The 17,623-nt window shown below is 43.7% G+C and overlaps 1 protein-coding gene across 4 annotated transcripts in view; it reads right to left on the reverse strand.

Moving 5' to 3' along the window:
* Positions 1-3,114: 3,114 nt before the first annotated feature.
* RAB30 (RAB30, member RAS oncogene family) overlaps positions 3,115-17,623 on the reverse strand; it is a 100,180-nt gene continuing 85,671 nt past the window's right edge. For all 4 annotated transcript variants that reach the window (XM_029602218.1, XM_029602221.1, XM_029602219.1 and 1 more), the window contains exons 3-5: positions 16,283-16,366; positions 12,040-12,223; positions 3,115-7,330 (exon numbers count right to left, since the gene is read on the reverse strand). In XM_029602218.1, the coding sequence (XP_029458078.1) occupies positions 7,080-7,330; positions 12,040-12,223; positions 16,283-16,366 (519 nt within the window). In that variant the 3' untranslated portion in view covers positions 3,115-7,079. The remainder of the gene's footprint in view (positions 7,331-12,039; positions 12,224-16,282; positions 16,367-17,623) is intronic.

Here is a 17,623-nt window from a genome sequence, read left to right on the forward strand (position 1 = left end):
TGGGGAGGAAATCAAATCATCGCGCAGTAGTGACACCTAGTGGCCAGGTTTAGAATCCATGATTGTAGGGTTCCCGCGGGAGCCCCGATGCTTTGCTCCTGGCCTAGGACTCTTGTTACAATACCTGCACTAAAGTTCGAAGAGGATATGAAATAGAGAGGGGGGGGGGGGGGGGAACCCAGTTGTGAATAAAGGCTTCTGGCACCAGCTCCCAGCCCTGCTTCCAAATGAGCTGGAGGCCCAGAATAACGGGAGGAAGGCACTGGGTCAGAGAAGCGAGGGGTGCAATTTTGTGCAATCGCAAAACTGCAAAACTTTCTTTTGTCTTTGTTCATTTGTGATTTGCTACCAGCTTGCAAATACGGTATAAGCATTGAGGTTGGAAAGTCTGAGCAGTTTTAAAATGAAAGCTTTAAACATTTGTACAAATGTGACAAGTCAACCGAGGAAACGCACATTCGCATCTTGACCGCTACGAGACCTAACAGATGGTCTTCGGCATCCCGTGCTGGTCTCCTGCCTGGCACTTTCAAGGTGCAATGATCACCAGGCCATTCACGATGAATTAGGACAGCCTGGAGTATAACTGATTCACCTGGCATTCGAGTGGTTGTCGCTTTCTCTGGCTTCTGGGTGCCATTTCATTCAATATCGGTACAAATTCAGTTCCCCAGAGTGTGCCGCGCTGAGGCTGTGCAATTTAAGCATCAGTCAAGAAATCCATGGGTCAGGTTTCTGCTGAAGTTTCCCTGCATCGATCTCCTTTCCTGAATCGCTATATTCAGCTGAAAACTTAGAAACCATGGATTTTTAATGCCATCTTATCCTTTCTTTTTTTTTTTTTTAAATAAAACACCTTTTAACTCATTGTCATGAGTTGAAAATCACCCTAGTCCTCTTTCCCTTCCATAAATGATAGTGATGTCGCTCTCCTAAAGAATGATGCTATGTGGTGATAATTTCATTATCATCGCCTTTAGATTTCCAGTACTGGTATCATAGAAACATAGAATATGACAGCAGATAAAGACCACAAGGTCTGCCCATTTTTCCCTTCCTATACTGGGCAACAATGAAAGTGTTACTGACCTAAAAGGTCCTACTCTGTAGTATCTTGATGTGCTGAACACGAATATGACCATGAAAAGTTTTTATTGGCTCTCGTTTTGAAGATATTTAATATAGTTCACTTTCTATGTTTAGTCATGTAAATGTATCCAGTAGGACTGTAAATAAGCCTAGAATGATGTAATATTGCATCATATTGCATAATACCATCATGCACACATCATCCAGAGTTTATTACATCATTTTCTGATGCAATGCTGTTCTACTGCCATGCTGCTGCTGAGTAAGCTGACGTCAGCAGTGTACTATATGAAGCCCAGTCAGAAAGGGTGAGCATTTGAAACATTCATGCTGGTGACTACTGCTGGACACTCTGCAGAGATGCTCCCGAACAGGTGTACAAGAGACAAGCAAAGAAATCTAAGACGTAGTCTATGACTTCATTTTTCAAACTGTATTAACTGTAGGTCTCCTACTATTGGCATACAATTCAAGATGTAATTATATTATTGCATACTACAAAAAAACTAGAGCCAATTTTGCATTTTCACAGTCACATTCGTGTTTAGCACATGGAAATGTATAAGAATTGACTAATTTCATTTCCGTAACATGACTTTTGTGAAAATTTGTTGCCCAGATAAGAACATTTGTCCCTCCCAGGTGCCCCTGCCTATACTGCCCTACCTATCTCCTAGCTATAGAAACTTGACTGCCTGTATTGCAATAGTTCTGGTCATTGTCCTTCCTTGCCTTCCACCACCTACTGCACTAAGGATATCTCCCAGCTGTCACCCATACATGTCTGACCACCTGCAAGAAATCACTTCCTTTTTTTTTTTTTTGTCCTTAGCTTGGAGGAAAAACTGTCAGCCTGATGCCCATGCTAGGAAACCTACCATCACTTTCCTCTTTGGGAATGTTCCAAAGTCCTGTCACTGCTATATGCTGGTTAACCTTACCTCTTCATGGGAGCTTGACACAGCCATTCTGCTCAAATTGGCTTTATCATCTCTCATTAGTCATCTACCATTCCAGATAGATAAGGACATTTGCTTTCATGCCTAGGCCAACACCCAAGATTTCTCCATTATTTTTTACCTTATCACCTCCTAACCCCCTCTCTTACCTCTTCTCCCTGTCTTTATCCCAACCATCCTTACATTCTGTCATGGTTTTAATCACTATCACCTCTGTCAGCGAAAACGTATTTCTGAATATTTCCTGCAAGTGTGTCTCCCTCCAACTTCATATCATAATCCCTTGTCATAGAGTTTCTTTTTCTATGGAGTATGCTACCTTATTGATGCCAGCTAAATATCTAAATGTTTCTATTATGTCTCCTCTTTACCTTCTTTCTTCCAGTGACTATATCTTCGGTCCCTTAAGCTTTCTTTTGTAGGGTTTGCGGTGTAGACCCTGTACTATTTAATAGCTTTCTTCTGAATTGCTTCCGTCCTTTTAATGCCCTTACAAAGGTATGGCCACCATCACTGACTACACTACTCGTTGTGGAACGTCTCACTGTCTAATAGTTATATCTAATACCAGCCTGCTTGGTGATACTTCTCCTTTTGCATCCATTCATAATGCTAATTTTCCCTTCTGCTTTATTACAGGCTGGCAAAGGCTGCCTGGCATTGCTTTGATAGTTGAGTCCATAACAGATTTAGAGGTCATTATCAAGACGTTAGTAACCAGATAAGTGACTCATCCAGCTATCTAGTTAGCCAGATAAGTTGTGGGCGGGCAATGGGCAGATCAGGGCAGCACTACTTAGCTGGACAAGTTATCCAGCTATATAGCGATATTCAGCCTTAGACAGATAACTTATCTGGCTAAATTAGACCTGCTCAATAGCAGGTCTAAACTTAGACGAATAAAGCTTATCTGCCTAAATAGTGATTTTTATACAGCACCATAGCTGTGCTGCTGAATATCCCATCTAAGTTAGCCAGATATGTCTATTGGGCTAACTTAGATAAATGGCTAGCTTTTAAATACTGATCTCATAAATTTTAAAATCGATCAAAAGTGACACAGATATATATTCTTGTATTTTATTAAGAGAAAGCATACGGAAACGTAGAGAACCTCCCTATAAACTACATTAGACATCTCCGATTGCTGGGTGCCACAGGACTCCATCCTGCAGGGGCTGAAGAAGCCTGCAGGATGGCCACTGCAGATCCCATCATACGTGTGTGTGTGTGTGTAGGTGTGTGTGTAGGTGTGCCTGTCAATACCTGTTCCTGTGTGAGGGAGAAAGGGCTTTTCAGACACAGCATATTAATGAGAACTACCAGACATCGCTTGGGTTGTCTGCTTCTCAATTGATATAAATGCTCAAAACCAAACAAAAGTGGGAAAGATAGATATTGTTTGAATGTATTAACAAATTAAGAGACGAGCCTGTGTATGTGTGGGGGAGCCTGAGAGACAGGGCTTTGCAGACAGAGCATATTGTCTTTGCACAGTGCAGCTTCCACTGTTCCGGACACCACAGAGATACATGACAAGTGTTACTGACCAACCAACACAAGCCTTTCCATATATATATTTCTTCCCTTAAACTTTAATGGAAATAAATACTACAGCAAAAGGGACAGCCTTAGCTCACGGAAATAGGAACTCAATGGTTTAAATGTATTGACAAGCAAGAAGAGGAGGATTTGCCCAAACCCTCCAGCCATCCCCGTGCTCTTGCACCTGGTTAGCTGCTGACAAAAGCAGCAATGAACAAACAAGATAAATTATTCTTTTTCAAATGAGGACACAATTACTAGTAGGAAGAGTTGCGCCGCATGATTTTTGTAATCACTTATCTCAACCAGATAGGACCAGGAACCGCATTTTCAGACGATGAAAATGCAGTGCTTTCTTGCACCAGTACAGCCGCCACACCCTTTATTGTTTCCGTCTGTAGGAGATGCTACCGTTTGGCTTGCCGACATCCCAACATGATTGGATCCACACAGGAGGCATCCTCTGGAAAACTATCAGCACAGTGAGAATTTCTCTTGTATTTCAGGGCCAATTCTTTATAATGTAAATGGGTTTGTTGCAGTTAGGCTGACTTTTGAAATCTGAGCCACAGCCCTCATTTCAGTGGGACACAGTTTATCGTCAGAGTTTCAGCCTCAAAAGGTCAGCTGTGTTGAACTTCTAAGCAACAAGCATGCTCTCTCTCTCTCTACACGTCTTCCAGAAATAAAACAAGTTTAATTTTCATTAAAAAGAAAGGTAAATCCAGGAGTTGTTTCAGCATCCCACCGCTGCCCGGTATCAGAAAATAGCTTGGGGGCGGAGGGGGTCCAGAATCTTAGAGAGAAGAAGCTTTTGGGTCCGTCAATAAAAGGGCGGCCCTTGTCTTGAAGTTCAGGAAACATTTAGTAGGCGTGCATCATTCATTTGGATTGATACAGCTTACTCTTGTTGCTGTGTAAGATGGTTTGGGTCCTTCGTATTAAGGAATCATTATTATGGCTCAGCACAGTGTGCAGCTCCACTCTGTGGTTCATTGAGCAATGGAAATATGAACAGCTTGTCTGGGATCGAAACTTCGGGAATTATAGATTTACCAAGGAAGTGAGCCCATTTTGAAGACCAACCTCCTTGGCAATGCTTGTGGAAAGAAGGTTTCATGAGTCTGACCCTCTCCTATTTTCAGTAGCTGATACATGCAATAACCCTGTTCAGCTTGCCCTCTATTCTTCGAAATTCAGAGGTTTGCAAGCTAAAATTAAGCACAAGAGTAACTCCCCAATGAGAAAGAGATGGATGTTCCCTGAGCCAGTACATTATTTCTTTGGCATTTTAATCTCATGCTGCAAAAAAAAAAAAAAAAAAAGACAAATATCTCCAGATATTCTGCCATTTGCCAGGCTCAGGGAAATCGATGATTTAGAAGCAAAGGGTAGCATCTCATTTTGTGCCTAGACGGAAGTATGCCGAACGGAGTCCTCAGCGAGTTCTGGGGGGGTTTATTAAATCCTGTAATCATTTTTACTGCACCTCGTACAAACGGACGTAGAAATACACTGCACTACCCAAACTGGAAGAACACAGCAGAATTCTGATAGGGTAATCACAGCGGGTTGGAGAAAAATCCCCGTTGCACTGAGCCTCCTTTACGATGCAGTATGTGTTTTGCTTCAAACATAGTACGAAAATTAGTTTTACTTTATCTTCTCATTACAACTGGGATCCACCAAACTGAGCCCCCCCACTTCCAAGCTTTGTGAAACATCATTTGGGGGAACAGGAAAACTATCCCTTCACCAGCATCAAGTAAAAAAAAAAAAAAATACTAATCACCCTTTAAAAAGAGAATTCTAAATTTGAAAGGCTATGCAGGAGTACTTAAAGAGAGGGTGATTTTTTTCTCTCTTTTTTTGTAGGTGTAGGTCCTCACCGTATCAGAGCTGATTAAAAAGGACTATATCTGCCTAAACAAACAAACCCTTTGTCACTTCATTCTCTCAGCAATTCATTTTAGCATTATTGTTTTCAGTGTAGAAAAGACTGCCAGGATCAACAAAACACTGTGGGTGCTGAATGACACGAGTCACGATGAATATAAAAGAAAAATAAAATACTAAAATTACAATGGAATTTCTAAGCAATCCATACTGCCAGCAAAGAGCCCCATCAAGATTAATGCTGATAACGCTGAATACCAAAAGGGTGGGCAGTGGCAGGCCACTCTTCCTGAAATGATCCGCTGCCCTATTTTTCCTCGCTTGTTCTTCAAACCAAGTGTGGCATCAGCACATGACACAAAGTGCAATAATGCGGCAAGCAACACAACAATTTTCTTTTTTTGCCCTATGAAGTCGTCTTGGCGTACAAATGCACAGATCCAAGGCCCAGACCTGAAACAATTTAGCTGACACGGCGTGGACGTGGCAAAATGGTGCCTGCAGGATTCCATGAAATAGTGCTCAGTGATAACGGTTCTGGAAAACAACCAGGACATGGATAAGACATAAAGGGGGAAGGGAACAAACAAAAAAAAAAAAAAAACCCAAAAACAACAGACGTTTACCATTTGTCTTTTTCTTTCATATGAGAAATGAGGGTAAACAATGAAAATCTCTACAAAAGGAGCAGCCTGCCACTGGTATCTACAATGGTAAAAATTCCTAGTGTTACATAACAGGCACGGCTTCCTACAACTGTGCTCTAGTTTGAACCCTTTGTGAGGTCGATATGAAAGCACAGTATTTTGGTCGCATCTGGTGTGATCTTTACTGTCCTTTATTTCCCAGAGCAAGTAAACTACATTTACAATAACAATTTCACCTGCTGAGGTTTTTTTTTTTTTTAATTCTATGACTTGTAAAGAAGGGAAAAATAATATCTCCTTAATCACCCACTGGCTGACATCACCAAAGAGGCGCATTTCTTTCTATAGGTTTCATTCTAGAAAAAAAAAAAAGGAGGTAATGGAATTTTATGAACAGCGCTTGTTAGCGTACATTTTGCTAGTTACATACTGAGAAAACAGCAACAATACTAGAATTAAGTCTGATCTATGGAATACTCAGTTGCTCCGCTAGCACCAGAAGAAGCAATGGAGAGGGTGTGTGGCATCCACTTTTGTCTCAAACGCCAGAACGTTTCTTACCCCAAAGTCCTTGAAAGTGCGCATGGAGGAAAGACTTAAAACCCATAACCAAGTCTTGCACTAAAAACGATCATATGATCTATCCCAGATCCCACGGTCGAGGCTGTTTCACTTACTTAGGAAGCAACACGAACAGCTCCATATCTCGTTGAGCATTTAGTGCAATTTTCCCCTAAACCAATGGCCAACCGCAAGAGGCTAAACTCTGCTCCGTTGACCTGCAGAAGCAGCAAATCAGCTCAGTATAACTGACTTAGGTACAAGTCAGAAGTTCAAATTGACAGATGTTTCCTTCCTTGAGAAAATCTCAGCAACCCCGGCCCACGCTGGGTGTTTCATTGGCGGATTTCTTTTTTTTTCTTCCCCAAATGCGTGTCAGATCCTAGTTGAAATTGCAGCAGTTCAAATAGCTGATGCTTTTCCCGTCTCCCGGTAAGGGCGAAGCCACGCTGTTCACCAGTGCGTTCTGTCGCGCCTCGCTGATCAGGCGGCATGCTAAGTCCAGGAAGAGCTTTTCCACGTTATCCGATTCTTTGGCAGAGGTTTCCAGATAGTACATGTTTTGGGTCTCTGCGAACTCCTCGGCTCTTTGCTGGGAGACCTCTCTTTTTTCTGCCAAGTCAATCTTATTGCCTGCGGGGTAAGAGAAAAAGAAAAAATGTCAAGCACGGGGCAAGGAGTTAGAAGATAGCCCAGGGTTTTTTAGGTAAATATTTTGGCTGAAAAACTAAAATGGAATTCAAGACCATTTCACGTTCAGTAGTTTGTTGATTATATTCCATTTACTGGAGCGCTTCCTGCCCTGAGGGCTTCTAGCTCTGGCACTACATCCATTTAATTGAATGAAATGATGCTGTATTTATCTCCGGTCCAATATCAACCAGAAAAAAAACAAACCTCTTTGGTAGTTCAAATGACTTTTGCTGAATACTTCTCTCTTCATCTCTAGCTTTATCTTTAAAGGGGGGAGTATGTGTATGCTGGAGTGCGTACAAAGTTACAAACAAGCAAATGGTTTCATTATACCTTGCTGTTGATATTGAGATCCCGTTCTATTTAATACTGCCTCTTTTGCATCCAGCCGTGAGTACTGACCTTCAACCGCACTCCAGGTCCATCTGAGGTTTTTATGTCCGAATTCTTGGAAATGAGCGTGTCCTGCAGTACTCAATATGGGATCACCTGATGCCTGGGAAGGCAGATATTACAAGTGTAACCGGTGCCCGTAATCAGAGCCTACAGCTTCTGGCATGTGCCCCAGGGGAATTGTTGCCTGCCATGAGGCTTGTCTATCTGAGTCAGAGTCAATGCCCTTTTCATTCACCTATGATCTTGGTTTTTTTTCCTTCCTGGTTCTTATGAATCCCAGGCTTGCTCTTCTACTCCTTGCAGGCCAGATTCTGCTTTTCCCTGACCCTTCTCCTCTAGTTTTGACACAAATTCTTTAATGTGAGCAAAGGTCTCATTAACAAGGAGATGAAGTACTCTAGTAATTTACTCCCAGCTAGTTCTCAATGCCCAATCTTTATGGCACATCAGGAAATCCCAGCTCCTGCTACTAAGGGATTCATTTGAGAGTAATTTTTTCTTCTCATTGTCATTACTTCTCATCGATCCTGGAGCCTTCTTAAATCTACAAAACAGACATTCAGGCTTCTTACCTTTAGGGGTTTCAACTTTAAAGAAATATAGAGAGGAACTCGCTTAAAAAGACAGTAACCAGCAGAGCCATATTCAGCTGCTGGCCAGCTAGGAAAGTTAGCCAGATTGACTTATCCTGCTAACTTGGAAGGGATAGTCAGTGGCGCGGGGGGCCTATGCCCAGCTATCTTAAAAGGTGGCTGGATAAGTTTATCCGTCTAACTTTACAACTGCTCTTTGGTATCCCTAAAGTCATCTGGCTTAGCAGATAATGCTGAAAACTGGGGGTGTCCAGCTAACTTAGCCAGATAACGGCATTCTACCCTGGAACGCCCCTGACAGAGCAGGATACATTTTTAGCAGATAACAAGCTATCTGGCTATGTAGAAGGCGGTCAGAACGGCGTCCCTTGTATATCCTGACATTTGTCCGGTTAAGTGTCAGCCTTAGCTGGACAAACATTCTGAATATGGACCTCTACTTGTCAGCCAGGTTAACCACACTGTCATCCACTTTGAAGTGACTGACCAGCCCCGAAAAGCGCAATAGAAATCTCAAATTAAACTATTTGATGGAGGGTGAGGCTTAGAGAAGGTAATGAGTTCTAGAATTTTTCAAATGTTATTTAAGGATATTTTAAGTGTATTTTGAAGAACCTAGGATGACTACAGAGTTGAAGTGTTCACTGGGTTCAAAGTAAGAAAATACTCTCTGGTACAGGTTGCTAAAAGGAAATAGATTCTTTGGGGTGATCTCAATGTTCGGCATTGCTTCATTCCTTGATGCAGAGCTTCCCAGGAGTTTCTACAAGAATGGCAGCTCTGTGTCAGTGAAAAAAAAGTGTACAATCATGGGCACTTGGCAATTAGGAGAACAAGAACTGTAATCTACCAAATAAGTAGGCGACCTAAGAGCAATGATCTGTGATGATCTGAGGGCTGCCAAACAATTTGATATAGCAGCAGGAAACACTAAAACGATGCATCACCAATAGGGGAAGAAGGTTATATGGCCCTTGCACAGCTCTCTGGCAAGACCCAACCTCAGGTGCTGTGTTCAGTTCTGCTGGAAGGCAGGGGGGCACACTTTTGTAAGAACATTAAGAGGATGGAAGCAGTTCAGTGAAACTAGGTGGCTAGATTTACTCACTTTAAAAGCTGTCACTCCCAGGGACGTAGGCCACGTGCAGATTTTCCAATCTGCATGTGTAGTTCTTCTCCCATTCTTCAGCCCATGGAAACAGCCAGGGCACAGTGCTTCTCTGTGAAAGTTAACTAACAAGCAGGTAACAAAAATATCCTGCGTACCTCGCTATTAGCCAGCTTCATGAACATGGTCCCCCTAGGATCTATTTATCAGGAAAAGGGTAGAAGAACAGCCTCCAACCAATGATGTTCATCAACACAGAGAATCCATCTTCTAATGGGTCTTCACCCGTGCCAATAACCCCAGCGTGAGAAAGATACATTCTTCCGTGAATGCATTTGGTTAAAATGCAGGAGATGTGCGAGCATTTCAGAGCAGCACTACGCGGCCGCCTGCAACGCCACATTTTTGGGGGGCAGCGTGATTGCATCTCCTTCCCACCTGCGTGGGCCCAGGCGACAGGTCTGCCTCTTCCGGGTCCACACAGGCAAAAAAACAGCAGGAGAAAGCTGTACCATCAGCTTGCAAGCTGGAAAAAAAAACAGCAGCTGCAAGACGTGGAACTGCACAAGTCTGTGCGGCCTGAAGAAAGAGGAGGGGGTCAGACGGCATGGGCTGAAGGAGAAGACTGCTGCCGCATGGGCTTTCCAGAGGGGGGGGGGGGAGGGGAAAGAGTGAGTGAGCATATGAGAGAGAGAGAGAGTGGGTGTGAGAGCATTTGCATGTGTGCGTGAGTGCGCATTTGTGAGAGAATAAACTTGTGCGAGCATATGAGAGGAAGAACATTTGTGTAAGGAATGTAGAGTGGAGGATTTTTTAAATCTTTATTAGTTTTAATTATTGGGTGTTATTTGATAAGCCTGCTGCTTTGACATATGTTATGGGTATTTGGAAAATTTTAAAACATTTTTATATGTTTTAATTATTGGATGTTATTCTATTTGTTAGCCATTTTAAAATATTAATTCTTTTTATTAGCATGGTTTTACAGTTATGTTTTACGTTTCTTGATTTTATAGTTTGATATTTTATGATGAATAGTAATTTTTCTGTTTTTCCATCGTTGCACTGCATACAGAGTCTGGAGTGTTGCAGTATTCAGTTAGTTTTTATACTTTATGATCTCTTTATTCTGTATTTGGTGAGGGTCAGGGTCTGTGTTCTGCATGTGTAGCCGAGATATATTCTGCTAGCAGGTAGTTTCTGTGTAGGGATCTACAGCAACCTGGCTTATTCTGTTTTCCTAATAACAAGTGTATCGGTGTTTTAGGGCCTTGGTTTCATACTTGCAGTGTTGCCTTTTCATAGGTAGGGTTGTTGTTTAGTGCTGGCAGTTAGTGCTGTTTTGGGTTGAGAGGTTTACTATATTGTAATTCAGTTTGCTCATAGCCTTCTGAGGATCAAGCTTTTTTTCAGGGTTTTTAGATTGGCACCAAAGCAGTCATGTTGTGCTTTTTTTACCTCAGAAAACTATACTTTAAATGTCTTTTTTCATGTAAAATCAGCTATAATAAATGCATAATTTTTTAACTGTGTGTGTAGAGAGCCAGTTGTGTAGTGGTGGTGGTGGGGGGGGGGGGGGTATCAGGGAGGTATTAAGGTTCGCTTAGGGAGTCTAATACTCTTGCACTTGTTCTGGGGCATTTCATAATGCCTAGTTTCCTTATTTGGGAAAGAAATTTGCATAGGGTTAGATATTGGAGGTTGTTTTTCCCTGTGGGCAACGAGACAAGAAATGGGATCAGTTGGTGACCACAGGCACTAGCCAATAGCAACGCAACTGCGAAAAAAAATGCATAGTGTCAACCAATGGCAGGCCAGCTTTCAAAATGCTTCATGATGGACTGGCCCAGTGGCTCAGTGGCAGTGCTGTGTGCTGCCAAGCAGAGGGACTTGGGTTTGATCCCTGGGTCCAGGGCTTCCATTTTTGGGGCTGGCTAAGGGAGAGAATGCTACGGAGACGGCGTTCACGCAAAGGGAGTCCCCGTAATTGCATAACAGCGACACCAAGTAGCTTGTCTCAGGGTCCCACAATTGTAGAGTTCCAGAGAGAACCTGGGTCATGACCCCTAGCCAAGGACTGCCACAGCAATGATTGGGTAAGTGAGTTGGGGGGGGGGGGGTGGACATAGAAAATAGGAGAAAAGAAAAATCGTCCAGATAATTGCGAATGAAGGGTCATGGCTGGCTCTGACGGAACTGGAAACAAAAAGCAGAAAGAGATAACTGTCTGGTCAAAAAATAACACCACAAACTTTTGATTATATCATAATGTGCTCTGACCTCCCTGAGTTTTCAGTGGACGTGATCTGGCCAGTTTCCTTATTGGAAAGGGGAAAAAAAAAAAAAAAAGGGCATTCTACGTGCCAGGGCATCACGGGCACATGAAAGGTGGGAGCCGGGAGTCGCTGGGCACTCGGCTATCCGAGGCCAGAATCTGAACGAACGGCTCAGAAAATTATTGGGAGAGGAATACAAAACAGACCGATGCACAATGATCTTGGTAAGGCCGATTTCCCGTCAGGAAGCCAGGCCGAAAGCGAAATGCAACTCACCCACTAGCACGGTGATGACTTTGCTGTTTGCGTACTGCTCAATCTCTCTCAGCCATTCGGGAAGACATCGGAAGGACTCCTCGCAGCTTATGTCGTAGGTCAGTATTAATGCGTTAGCGCTGCGGTAGTAACTCTGGGTGATGGAACGGAATCTCTCCTGCCCTGCCGTGTCCCAGATCTGCAGCTTTTTTGGCACAACAGGAAGGAAAACAAAACAAAACAAACCATGAACAGTTATTTATTTTGGAAACAGACTCACTCAGCGATAAATGCCTTCAGGGTAAAGCTGACTCTGAGAAGCACTTGGGCTTTCAGGTTGCAAAACGGAAACAAAAACGGAATTAAAAGCTAAGATTGAAATTCAAAGCACAATTTCCTTAAAACATTCCAGCTGGTTTCCCCCCCCCCCCCTCCTCCGGCAGCAGCAAGATTTCAAGTGGCAGAAGCCTCTCCGAATTATTCCTAAGTCAGTGACAGATGCAAAAAAAAAAAAAAAAATGTATGCAAAAAGCCTGCAAGTCCAGGTCCTTGCACAAGTTGGAAACCAGGCATCTTTTACCCGAGGATCCCGTTTTCCTGTAACAGCAACAATCTCCACGCAGGGACCACGGCTACCTCTAGAACACGGCAAGTGGGCACCCTGAGCCTCACCAAGAGGTGAAATACAGGAGTGTCAGCAGGGCACCATGCTGGGAAGGGGGTGGCAGACACCAGCACACCATGGCACAACCATCGTGCCCACCTCGCCCCCCCTTTACTGGCCTTCCTCCAAGTGAAGCAGCTGCTGCTGCAGAGTGGACAGGCCGGGCGCATCACTGGAGGGAGAACCGCCCTCTTCTCGCGCACCCTCTACCCCACAACGTTTCGGACGTGATGGCTGGGACTCCCCATGCTCAGGGGTTGCGAATGCTGCCTCCAGTCCAAGGAGGGAAGAGTCGGGGGCTCCGGAGTGGAACCCAGATGTGCCACCTGGGGTACGCTGCCAGCCCCAGGCTCTGGATTTTACTGAGTGACGTGACATTACAGTTACTAACAAGCCATCTTTATATTTTAATTAACTCAGGCTGAGTTCTAGTAGTCGTACTGGTCCCAAAAAAATCTTGATTCTTAGTAAACTGTTATACCAACATAAGGAATTTTCCAAAAAAATAAATAAATAAAGAGTTCCTTGTTTAGCCTGCAAATTTCGTACTATTTTTATTTTGGATAAGTCAAAGTAATATAGATGTACTTTTTTTTTTTTTTTTTAGTGGAACAGTGCTTTGGCATCCCGCTGATTTTAACAGACTAGACGTCAGCAAACACAGCTGCTGGTCATACTCTTAACAGCTCACACTGTTAAGGAAGCTCTCCCATACGGCCGTGCACAGTTCATGAAAGGGTTCTGCTTCTGTTGTACCACCGATGGTTAATAATCAAGGACTTCACAATTCCAACACTTTTTAATTTGCTCAGAGACCAGAATTGCAGAGCACGAAGCATGAAACTGCCAGAGCTCCCGGCTAAATTCAGGAGAAATGATGTAAAAATAAAGACTGAAACAAAAAAAATAGAAAGCTAAATCATTATGGTAGGGCACAGACAAGGAAAAGAAGAGCTAAACAGAGAAAGAGGATTAAAGATGCCGAAGAAAGAAAAAGAGAAGAAAACAGGGACAAAGACAGAACAAGAATACAAAAACGAACAGCCGAGACAAAATAAGATCAGCAACAATAAAGGCTGGAAAACTGTTCTATTTTTAGAAAAAGAATATCAAGCAAGCAATGTAAAATGCAAGGAAGTCCCATGTTCAGTGCCATTTGTCCGGTTAGATAAGGAGCTAGCCGCACAAATGGCGCGGTTCAAACATCCAGCTGTGTTCGCTGCCCGGGACTTAGCTGGCTACCTTTATATCTGGCTAAAAGATTTAAATCAGATAAGGTGGGGGCTGCAGGGCCAGAGTCAGCTACCCAGTTAACTGAGAGGGAGCTTCATCAAGCCGCATTAGGGCTATGACGCGCGTGGAACGGCATATATCACGCAATAAACGCTGTATATCATGCAATACAGCCCTACCGCGGTGATATCGCGTGATATTCGTGTCGATTAGCATAAATTCAGAAAGGTTCCCTACCCTGGTCCAACGAGGTGCTTTGCATGGTATTTGCCTGCATGAATTTTGCAAATCCATGCCAAGCAGCTCATGCACAGGTAATCCTATTTTATTCACTTTGGGCCGGATTTTAAAAGGGTTATGCGCGTAACCCTTTTAAAACCCCCCTGCGCGCGCCAAGCCTATTTTGCATAGGCTCGGCGGCGCGCGCAAGCCCCGGGACGCGCGTAAGTCCCGGGGCTTGCCTGGGGGGGGGCGTGTCGGGAGTGACGCGGCGTTTCGGGGCGTGTTTCCGGCCCGGGGGCATTTCAGGGGCATGGCCGAGGCCTCCGAAATGGCTCCGGGGCCGGGAATCGCACGCCAGCAGCCTGCTGCTACACCTTGCCTAAAAACGATAATCTAACGCGGGAACATCAAGAGCCTAATGCTGGTCCTGATACTCCCATGTTAGATTTAAAGGGCTCAGTTGTGCCAAAAAAAAGTTGCCACCAAATGCACTTTGGTGGCAAGATAGTCCGGAAACCCGGACTATCTTTTTAAAAACACGGACCACAGCCAGTGTTTGCTTAAAGCTGGGAGAAAGCATATTTTTCCCCCAGTCTCTCGCAGGGTGTTAACTGATGTGACTCATTTTTATATGCAAAAATTCAAACTAAAAATGAAGGATTTTCTGTGAGATACATTAACGTTAGGGGACACAGTATGAGACAGTGATGCCAGTATCCCTTTTTGATGGTTGTTCTTTGATTCTTCCGTTGGTATGTGTTTATTAATCTGCTTTGCTCGAGAACACCAGTAGACGTCATGAGTCCTGTTTTTGAGCAAAACATTTAGGGGGTAATTTTCCAAAGAATTAGCATGTTTAAAACTGGGTTTTACGCATGTAAATGCACTTAGGGACAGTAATTTTCAAACTAGCACGCGGCAAATACGTTGGCCCGTGCCCAGGGATGTGGCTTTTTTTTTTTCATCGCAAGCTAATAAAGAGTAAACCCCATAGATGAGAGTATTGCGCTATAGAGGTTCATGGATCCAAGTTTTAAAGGATTCAATAAATCAAACTTGAGAGATTGATGAAATCAACATATCCTTCATTTATTAAGTAATTTTCTTGCGGAGACCGTGTTTCGCCACAAGGGCTGCGTTGGGAGGGACAAAGCCCAATGGTAAAACGGTGAAGTGTGTGACCTGGCAAAGTGCAATATGTTGAATGTTGAGCATCGGAGGTAATGAAAATGTTGAGCACCACGGAGGGAATCCAAAACAACTTGCAAATATTAGCAGCAGCGTCTCTTTAAGGAAGGATTTCAAAAGGAACATACGATTTTTAGCCGATTCATTGAAAACGTATGTGAACCTAAAGATTTCTCCGCAAGAAAATTACTTAATAAATGAAGGATATGTTGATTTCATCAATCTTTCGTTTGATTTATTGAATCCTTTAAAACTTGGATCCATGACCCTCTATGGCGCTATACTCTCTTCTATGGGGGTTTTTTTTATATAACATATATGTGTATATGCGCATGTTATAAAATAGCCTGGCCGCGCACAAATGTGTGCATGCATGGGAGCGCTAATCCCACTTCTACCCCGCAAGTAGTGGGATTTTCACTCTGTTAACAGCTAGGTCCCGTCCCCCTTCCCCATTACCCCAGACCCTTCAAACCCCTCAGAAATGCTCGATCCTTTTATTTTATGACCTACACATCATCCAGAGCAGAAGCAAAGTTACAGGGCAGGGGATCTCGGCACACGCTGGGGCACGTAAGTATTTACGCACGCAACTCTCGGCCAGGCCCCGAAACTCCCAGGCCCCGCCCCGTTTTGGAAATTTTTTTTAGATGTGTGCGCCGCGGCATTTACGCGGGTATATGGGTGCTTTTTAAAATACGGTGGGCGCACGTATGCCAGACTTCTCCGCGCATCCCCCAATTGATGCACGCGCCAAGCTTTTAAAATTCACCTTTACGTGAATAAGTGGGCTTTTGAAAATTGCTACATTGTGCGTCGCTGTTCCACTTGTGAATCCGTTTGAAAATTACCCCCTTAATTAATTAAGGGCATTATATGCTAGCTGATTGTTACTAAAACGATCAAGCTAAACTCATACACACAAAGTACTTTAAAATTATTAATTTGCAAACCTACCTTGACCTTTTCACCTTTTATCTCCACAGTTTTAATCATAAAGTCAACTCCAATAGTAGCCCCTTGACCTGGTGGGAAAAGCCCCTGTGAAGAGAGGACTTTGTTAAGACGTTATGCAACTGCAGCAGCACACAAGTGAAGTTCATCAGAGGGCGTTCGGCTTTCCAATTCAATTCGGAGGGATATTTTTTGGAGAAATGGTAAAAAAAGAGAAATATGGCTTAAAGGCTCTTCTAAACTGGAATGGCTTGGAATTGAGGCAGACTAGAAATACTAAACTTTTATTATTATTATTTTTTTTAACGAAAAGAAAAATGTGGCAATTGGTCCTCCAATCGCAGTACAATTGAGACAGTGTAAAGATGACTTCTGTTAATGGTCAAACTTCTTGGGAAAAAAAAAACCTGCAGTGGTCATATAAAACGTTATTTACTCCTTCCACACAACGTTTTAGCAACATCATCTTGGGCTAGCTGCACGACTCCGAATTTCGCACACTGCCACTCAGCAGAGGCTTGATCATGTTAGGGATATCACACCAGTTTTTTGCTTCTGGAGGATCAGTTAGCCATCTTGACCTTAAAAGTATCCAATCTGATAGGGTGTGCATATGTTTGGGATGGGAGAAGGGGTTAAAGTTAAGCAAAAATGGTCCGTGGGATACCGTGTAAATCTTCCCAGGCTAGATACATAGACACTCACCGACTCCAGCCTTTCATATACGTTCAGCTTGCTTTAACACTTCCAGCTTACACACAACAGGTCAGTGTACTCACAAAACCTTCACCAGAGAGGGACAGGAGCTCCTGTTCCTGGAGACTCTGGTGGTGGGTGGGGGGGGGGGGGGGTGCGCTCCTGATCCCAGCTGGGCTCCCATACTTATTACCCTCTCAGCAGGGGCCCGCCCACACAGTTCTCTCCTACTCTGGGAATTAAGGTGGACCAGGCTAAGTGCCTGGTTCTGCACAGGTTAAGGAGGGGAGACAGGGTCACTTCCTCACATGCCCCCCCCCCCCTTCAGCTTTGACCCATCAGTCCAAGTGTTACTACTCCCCCTGGATCCCATCCAAGGAAGTAACACACAAACACACAACTCTAGTCCCCTTTAACAGTCCTCCTGTCAACTAGGCTCGGGGTTCTAGGGTTACCCTCACCTCCAAACATTAGGCCTTGATTTTTGCGCAATTTCCTGACAGAACTGAAAGGCCATGAAAGAGAATGGAAGGGGTGAATGCCTCATCTCTTGGCTTCCGTATGTGTTTGCATATATTTGTGAGAGAGAGAGAGAGTGTTTCGTGCCCGGCTCCTCCATCAGATCACACCCAGCCTTGGCCCCACTCA

Source organism: Rhinatrema bivittatum, chromosome 5 (genome assembly GCF_901001135.1).
Source record: "Rhinatrema bivittatum chromosome 5, aRhiBiv1.1, whole genome shotgun sequence".
In the NCBI taxonomy this organism is placed as follows: Eukaryota; Metazoa; Chordata; class Amphibia; order Gymnophiona; family Rhinatrematidae; genus Rhinatrema; species Rhinatrema bivittatum.